The 8686-nt window shown below is 36.1% G+C and overlaps 1 protein-coding gene and 1 long non-coding RNA gene across 2 annotated transcripts in view; one reads left to right on the forward strand and one right to left on the reverse strand.

Annotated features, from left to right (window-relative positions):
- LOC111742690 overlaps positions 1 to 8686 on the forward strand; it is a 202181-nt gene that overhangs the window by 22221 nt on the left and 171274 nt on the right. The window lies entirely within an intron of this gene.
- CPA6 (carboxypeptidase A6) overlaps positions 5869 to 8686 on the reverse strand; it is a 239635-nt gene continuing 236817 nt past the window's right edge. The window contains exon 11 of the mRNA XM_011364617.1: positions 5869 to 6406. Coding sequence (XP_011362919.1) covers positions 6219 to 6406 — 188 coding nt within the window. The 3' untranslated portion in view covers positions 5869 to 6218. The remainder of the gene's footprint in view (positions 6407 to 8686) is intronic.

The raw sequence follows: 8686 nt of genomic DNA on the forward strand, positions 1-8686 counted from the left end.
GCTGATGTTTTAGATGTCACCTCCTTTAATCCTCACAATATACCTGCAGAATAAGTCTTGTTATCCGTATTTTGTAGATAAAAACTAAAGGAGGGCATCTCTGCAGTATGACGTAGAGACCCAGAAATGCTGATCAGAACCTTTTCTCTTTTCTAAAGATAAATCCAAACATACTTCTTGTTTCATTGAGCCCTTTCTTTACAAGAGCAATTATATTTGGAATTTCGAAAAGATGTTATTCCATGGTCTACTCATGCCATTTTCATTAATCTTTTGGAAAGAAAACCTTGCTTTGAACTAAAAGCCATGGCTTAAAATCTATAAGTAACATCCAGCAAATAATGTCTGGGCTAAATATAAAATTAGAGTATGTGTAGAAAACTGAGCCATTATTCTCACATGCAACCCAATAAGAGTTTTAATACAATATGTTGTGTGCAACCAGAAGTTAGTTCTGGCTGATAAATCAGGAGAGAAGTTTATTACATAGATATTTATGAGAGGACAAGCTCTAAGCTAAGAGTCTGAGAATGATGTCCAACCTCAGCCTTCAGAACTGGCCTGATGAGTGTAACCCTGGCCCTCACTAACTCACAGGCACTGGGGACACTCCTGCTGCCCCGACCCCACCGTTGCCATTTCTGCAGCATGAACTTGGCTGCCATTTTTGCTCCTACATAGATTCTGTGTGGTGCCTCCTTTCTTTTTGGAGACTTGTGGAGCCTCTTAAGTTGCTCACTTTTTTTTTTTTTTTTGAAAATTTCTATATTGATTTTTTAAAATGTGGTATAAACATTTGATATGAGATCTATCCTCTTTACAAATTTTTAAGTGTATAATCCAGTACTTTTATAGGCACAGTGTTGCACAGCAGGTCTCTAGAACTTATTTGTCTGTGTAACTGAAATTCTATACCCGTTGACTAGCAACTCTCATTCTGAACCTGTTCTTAGGGGAGCCTAAGTCACATGCCCATATTCTGCAAAAGATATTGGGGAGCCACATTTTCTAGGTTCTATCTTGGGAAGAGAGTATTCTTAAGACTTCATATTCCCTAGACATGACAAGGGCATTCTAAGGTGCTAGCCACACAAATTATATTAAATATCCAGTGCAAACATTAATGTTTATAAAACCGGGGTCCAAATAGTTCATTCTCAAATAATGATGTATTTAAAAGAATATGGCCCAGTAATTTCAAAGTCTTTGTTGAACACCACAAAAGCAGTATATAAATCTTTACCAATGAATCTTAAAATTTCCTCTTTCCTATCCGTTGCCCATGCTTCCTGCCCTCAAAGTCTCTGGGAAAGTTCCCATTTTTTGTCAAAAGATCTTCCTGCACCCCTGTGTTCCCCACACAAAAGCCCAAGAACTGGTCTAGTAAGGAAGAAAGTAAAAGCAGTTTGGCTAAAGATAACGAAAAGGAACAGGCTCACAAATATTTTAAAAGAAAGATAAAGGCTAGCATTCATATTTATGAGTCTAAAAAGAACATCAATTAGATTTCAAGTTCCCAGTACAGAATTAATTCTTTGGGTGTAAATTCTTAGTTACTGTTATTGCCACATATAATTGGTTCTTGGACACTCCTTGTTAGCTCATGTTAGCTTATCCTCATGTATTTCCTATGACAGTTTATGGCAGACATAGTTTCTCTTACTTCAAATATTCATTCTTTTATGGAATTTGTTGCCCCTGGCACAAAGCCATTAAACTGTATATTCACATTTACAGCTCTACCAAATGAAACCTTACACAATATTTCAGACTAGTATTGCTTGAGGTACACAGCTGGATCTAAATGGCTATCAACACAATTTCTGCTTAGCAGATATCAGATAGCCTCCCTTAGAATATGGACTATAGCTTTAAATTACTGTAGAATTCTACCTACGATAGTGGGGATCTGTGCTTCTGTCAAAACTATAGCCGTAATAAAAATATAGTAACTGAACCTAACACCAGCCATTGGGTCGTTGCAAATTTTTGCTTCTAGAGCATGTAGACTGGGCTGCTGGCTCACTTTCGTGGAGGGGCTGGGTGTTCCTATTTTAATTCTTTCCACTGGGGGAGCATTCACTTTTGAGTCAGTTCGAAACGTAGAACACATTGTTTCAGTGTTATGGGGGGAAGCTAGCATTTTCATTTAACTGATAACTAAATTATAAGGTGAACAGTACTCTAGAGTCTATGCGCTATGAAGTCTTGAGTTATTTGAAATGCTTCCCTTACTTAGGCTGGGCTGGTAGAAGAAGGATAGATGCCCTGGGCAGAAACTCCCACCGGACATCCGCTGGGGAAAGAAGAAGTAGTCCTAGAAGTTATAACTGCAGAAACACAGTGGGGGGAATTGGCAGCACATTGGAAATGAGGAGTTAGAGTGTGCTTTGCAAGGTCTTCGAGTTGTCTTTATTTTTATGTGCACCATTCAGATATCCTAGTAGTTCTCAGTGCAATTTGTTTTGTAAAATATATTAGGTATTCAATGTAGCTGTTTTCAGGTTTATTATTCAATATTTAGATTCATGAAAATATTCCATTAAATGCAATCGCTCATATAATTACCTTGCTTAATCTACAGCATACTCTAATTAACATTGCACAGAATTCTGATTTAATCAATTAGATTTGATCTGGTACAACTTAACTGTAAATACTTTTCATGATGCAGCAGCCCAAAATAATTATCGAGAGCTAAGGTAATATACGACACTATATAAAACTAACAAATTTCCCATGTTAAGAAAAGTAAATCAAAATTTGAACTATAATTTTACTATTAAAAAAAGTAAACCGTTAAGAGTAGATCCTTTTGTTTCCATTAATAGTCTATTAAAAACAATCTTATAGGGAGTATTAGAACTTAAAACAATGTTTTATTTTCGCATCTATTCCCTAACGGCCTTGAGAACAAAAGATTAAATTCCAGCAAGATTCGGCACTTTTTGCTTTGTTAATAGACTCATTAATATCAATATCTGGCCTTCCTGGTTGTTCTGGACACTTAGGCTTTCGCCTGTTGTGTGAATAGAAATAACTAGTATAAAACAACTCCCTGCCCCCAGCCCATTTCTGAACATTTATTGTCAGATGAGATGAATTAAGGTTTAAATTCCCAGGCATATAGTTCCTTAGCAAGACTGAATCTCAAGCCTGCCTCATATCCATTTCTGCAAATATGTAACTGGAACTAAAGATAAAGAGAAATTAGATTCGTAAAACAGAGAATATGAACGTTTCCTGATTGTCTACTATGTTCTAGATTCTGTGCTAGGCATTCCACATATAATCTCATTTAATATTTTTTTTAGATTTAATTTTGATTTTTTTATTGAAGCGATGTGCATTTTATTAACATCAAAAAGATAGGGTGGTGAGAAGTTGGGAGTTCTTTTTAAAAAACGATCTTCTTTTCAGAGGAATGTACTCTTTGTAAGATATTTTTCATAATTAAAAATAACACCAGTCAAATATTATGACAAGGTTTGTATTAAAAAAAACCACAGCAGTCCTCTGCTTCATCCTTTCTGACTCCCATTGCCTCTCATTAGTTTAATAATTCAAAATCTTTTTATATCTTTTTTAAAAAAGTTTTAAAATTATTTCTTCTTGTATTTACTTATTTCTAAATTAAATGCAAATACTGATATTTCTTGATTTCTTTTTCGATTTTAGATGTTGTCTATAGACATCCTACTATAGCAGTTGAAGATTTAGTTCTCCTATACCCCTTCCTCTACTATACATTTACTTCTTCCTGTCCTTTCGATATATTAATATCACAGTTTTGGGTTAAATTAATATTTAGGGTTAACATTTAACTATATAAATATTATTTATAGATATGTCACATAGTATACTATGATTCTTTCTTCTCTTGTGTTATTACTTAATGTTTTCACCAGCATTAACAATTGCATTTTTTTGTTGTTTGCTTGGTATCTGTGCTTTATTACTGACTCATCCCTACACTTTCTGATATAAGTTAAAATGAACATGTTTAAGTGTTCTGTTTCATGTTCACTTTGGAGAATCTGAAGTCCTCGGTTCTCCTATTCCGAGTTAGTTGTTCTCTAAGCCTGGCATACAGCCGTTACTGGGACTTTCCCCTTCACCATTATCTTGAGATTCTTTTCCCATGCCTTTCTCCTATGTTGGATTTCCTATTTTCTGGCAACCTACATCTTTCTCTTTCTTGATTTATGCCTCATTTTGGTAGGCATAACCTTCACGAGTAGCCTGAGAAAGGTGAATGATTTAGGACCTCAATTTTATGAAAATGTGACATTTCATCGATTGTTTTACTGGATGCAGATTTTTAAGACAAAACTTTTCTGCAAAACTCTGAAGGCATTTCTCCACTGTCTTCAGGCTTCAGTGGTGTTGTTGACAAATTTCATGCTACTCTAGTCCTTATTCCTTTGTCGTCACTTTTTTTTTTTTTTTACTCTCTGGGAATTTTTAGGCTCATCTCTTTATCCTGGTGTTCACGATGTGTCAGATAAGTCCTCTGAGAGGATTTGTATTTGCTTCTACCAAATACTTGGAGGGCACAACCAATCTGGGATTAATCTGCATTACATTTTTGGCTAGAGGTTTATCCGACCATTTAGGTACCGGTTTATCCCTTTTTCTGAAAGTAGAGTTCCTGTGAAAACTTTCATAAACCAAAATGGCATGAAGTGAAGAAGCAGTCATCTTAGGACACATCGTGCTAATGGATGTACAAAATAAATCAAGATAAAGCACAGATGCTCACTAAGACACAGTCTTAGTGGCTTGGTGCTGAGATGCTTAGTTCTCAGGTAGGGAGCTCAGTGGGGCCATATTCACTGATTGGGGTGCGCGCTGCCTCTGTCATAGCTCCCTGCAAAACAAACACTGAATGCTATTTTTGCTTTCTCTCTCTCTCTCTTTTTTTTTTTTGTAAAAGTAAAAATCCTCTTTGGATTTCTTTCTGTTAGTGAAAACAGGTACTAATGTAGGTGTATCATAAAAGCGGGTGGTCTTAAGTGAGTTTTGATAAGTGAGAAATACCTGTAATCTGAAATTGGGCTGCAAACTCAGGTGAGGGTTGACTTGTTCCACATTCTCAGTGGCAACTTCTCCCCTCTTTACTCTTGCCAAATTTGAAATAGTTCATTTGCCTTGTGGTTTCTTGGATGTAGTATGGGGGTTATTTGTAATTTACCTTTGGGAATCCCAGAATCCTGGTAGGAGGAGAATCTATTACACTTCTCATCTTAGGAGAGACTTGAGCTTTCTTCTCTGCTCTCATTCTCCAAAATGCTGTGAAAATCAGTCTTCACTCACTGGTTTGACAATGCTCTCAGGATAATAGCGCACCACTTAGCTTTCTAGGTTCCTGCCTTCACTCAATGCCTGGCTGGAGATCCCCTTACTTTTTTGTTTGATATTTTAAAGATAATTTAAAAAATCAAATTTTGTCCAGAAATTTTAGTTATTTCCAGCAGTCCAGAATTCTATGCTGTCATATTTCTGGAAATGAAAGTCTAGATGACCTTTCTAAGCTTCAATTTTCTTATTTGAAAAATGAGGATAATAGTAGTATAATATATGAAGAATAATGTGAGGTTATTAGTGTAAAGTGCTTACTGCTGTGTCTGGCACCTCAATTAATGTTTTCTCCTATTTTAAAAGTGGTATTCTCAGAGTCTAAACATAAATGCTCTATCTTGCTATTTTATAGGTACGTGGTACACTAATGCCAGGGAATAAAGACGTGAATAACTCAAAGTCTTGAAAATTTTATATTTATTATATTAAGGGATATAGTTCTTTGCATTTCAAAAATTTTCATTTCAAAAGAAGCACATGATTAAACATTATTAGTAGTCAAGATCTTAATTGAGAACATGAGATTTATTTAAAATGAAATCCTCAATTTGTACATTTCTTGAGGCAAAAGAATTTGAAAATGTTCCCCACCTTAATCAAATGAGACTCTGACAGGATATAAAATAGATGCTTTTTCTTACAACAAACTAGTCTATGCTCTTGTTTTATTATTATTATTTGTCTTTTTTTTTTTATTGCCACAGAGCATTGAATTGCATGAGAAGTTCCTTTTAAAGTCCACAGATATGTTCACTCCAAACATGCCCCTCTCTTTAAAAACAATTTCTACCCATTGCCAATTAACTCTTGTGCGGAATCAGCCCTCTCTCTGGTGGTGGACTTGACCTTGGGCCATCTCAAGGACACTTCCTTAGTAGGTGCATTGCAATGTTCTTCACGGCCAGCATGGTTTCTGTACAGGTGGGTTGGATAAGCATCTCTGGGAGTAAAAATCCAAAGTGCCCAGTGTCACGTAGTTCAAAAGCAAATGTGTAGGGTATTCCAGTTTTGTAGGCCCAATCCATTGAGCTACCAGAACTCACATCTAAAAGTTAAAAAAAAAAAAAAAAATCAGCCTGCGTAATTTTCAAAAAATGTATATATAGTACTTGGTTCACTAAGCTATACTAAATCCTTCCAATAAATACCATTTCAACAAGAATGATTTAACAGTAATTCCTTGACATTGAGCTCATGGAATTTATAAATCATACTTGCTATCATTTTTGAGGATCTAGTCTAAGCATTAATGTTTTTCCAGTATAATGACCTCGAATTTCTCAGCCTCAATTCCAGTAACATTTATCCCCACCCACACTTTATTCACCCATAAACGAAACCACACTATGGACTTTTTTCCTTCTCATCACTCAGTTCTTCTCCACTTCCAAGGTCTAGAATATCGAAATTCTGTTCCCAGAAAACCTCCTAATTTCTTCTACTTTCCTTATTTTTTCATTCCTAATAAACTTGTTCTTTGTCTTTGCTTAAGTTCGAAGTTCCCAGACTCCTCCCAGCCTTCTTATAATTTCATTTGACTCTCCACCGGGCCATGGTCAATTCACTTAATTTCTCACCAGACCCCTAAAAGGCTCCATCCAGTCCTTTTTCTGCCTTTGTTTGCATAGTTTCTCTGGCCTAGTTTCTCTGCTTTCACTTCTTATGAGGGAGCTGGAAACAGTCTTTGCTGTAAATTCACTAATCACTTTCTCTGCTCCCAAAGCTGCTTGCTCTCAGCTCCTTTTTCTAGACTTTCATTTACGGAAACTTTCTCATTCTCTTCTCGTCCTTCTAGTCTCTTCTAGCCCCTCACTTTTTTGCTGTCGCCATGCTCATCATGGGTAATTAGCCCATCACTTCCTCTACTGACATCATGGCTCTCTGACTTTTCTCTTTTTGGCTCAGAGGAAGAAAAGTTGCTTGTCTTTTACGTGTCATCTTTTGATACCATTCATTGTCTTCTCTGCTAGTGAGAGGGTCCCTTCTCTGGGACTTTGTTTCATTAATTAACCCCCGCCCCCACACCTCTTTGCATCTGCACTGATCAAAATGTTTAAGCACGGTTTTCCTATAGTACTTCTCATGATCCTGCTATATGCCATCTTCTTGTTCTTCTTGTCACTTTAGAACTCAAAAGAGTATGTATGTTTCTTGTACATCTTCAAACACTTTTACCCTGGTTCTTGCCTCTAGTAGTCCATGAAAACTTTGTTCTTGAAGGTCACCAAAGACAGCAAGCCTAATCTCCTTTTTTTAAAAACTTTTTCTCCCTCAGATCTAACTTTCGACCTCTCAGTAGTGTTTAACCTCCCTGACAATCCTTTCTGGCAACTATCTCCTTAAGGCTCCTGTGATCTCACATGCTCCAGCTTTTCAACAGAGTTGAAAGTGTGGGCACTAGAGGTAGACTGCAAACTTGGGCTGTATCCGGTCCCACCACCTGTGACTTCTCTGTGCCTCAGTGTCTCCTTTTGAAAAAGGGATAATACCTACTGCATACTGTCGTTGTGAAAATGAAATGAAATAATGTGCTTAGCGTATATTACCTGTTATTTTGCATCTTTACACCCCAAAGTGCCCAGTATGTAGTTTTTAGCATAACATGCTCTTAATAATTTTAAAATAAATGAGCATATGTTTCATAGAAGAATCTTTATATACTTCCTCCCTGAAATTTATATGATCTAGTCTGACACACTATTATGTTAAAAATTTCAGAGCATTATTTACTCATATGATACAATTTTTTTTATGCTATTTTTTGCCAGGACAAGTTAGAGATAGAATTATTATGTGAAGATGGCAATTACGTGACTCTGGTGTTTCTCAGGCTCTCTTTGCTTCAATTAAAGACAGAAGGTGGGCTGGCTGTGGCTTCATTGTCCTTCTGGATTGGAGTACACCGGCAATACAAATAGTAGTCATAGTAGCCAAAGTCAGAGATTATATGTGCCAACAGTTACATCACAGTACTGCGACAGCCTCATTTCTATGGTAACAGGTTCTTCTCAGTAAATATAATACTATGACTATGTCTTGATATCAAGCTGAGAATGTGAAGTGTGAGTAAAATTTTTAAAAATTAATGTTTTAAAATTGTTAATATATATAGGTATTACTTGGTAATGTGATTTCCCCCATTATTTAAAAACTTAAAAAAATTTTCAATTTCAGTTGGCATTGAATATTATGTTAGTTTCAGGTGTACAGCATAGTGGTTAGACATTTATATAACTTATGAAGTGATCCCCGTGATAGGTCTCGTACCCACCTGGCACCATACATACTTATTATAATATTAACTATATTCCCTATGCTCTACTTT

Source organism: Pteropus vampyrus, unplaced genomic scaffold (genome assembly GCF_000151845.1).
Source record: "Pteropus vampyrus isolate Shadow unplaced genomic scaffold, Pvam_2.0 Scaffold99, whole genome shotgun sequence".
Lineage (NCBI taxonomy): Eukaryota > Metazoa > Chordata > Mammalia > Chiroptera > Pteropodidae > Pteropus > Pteropus vampyrus.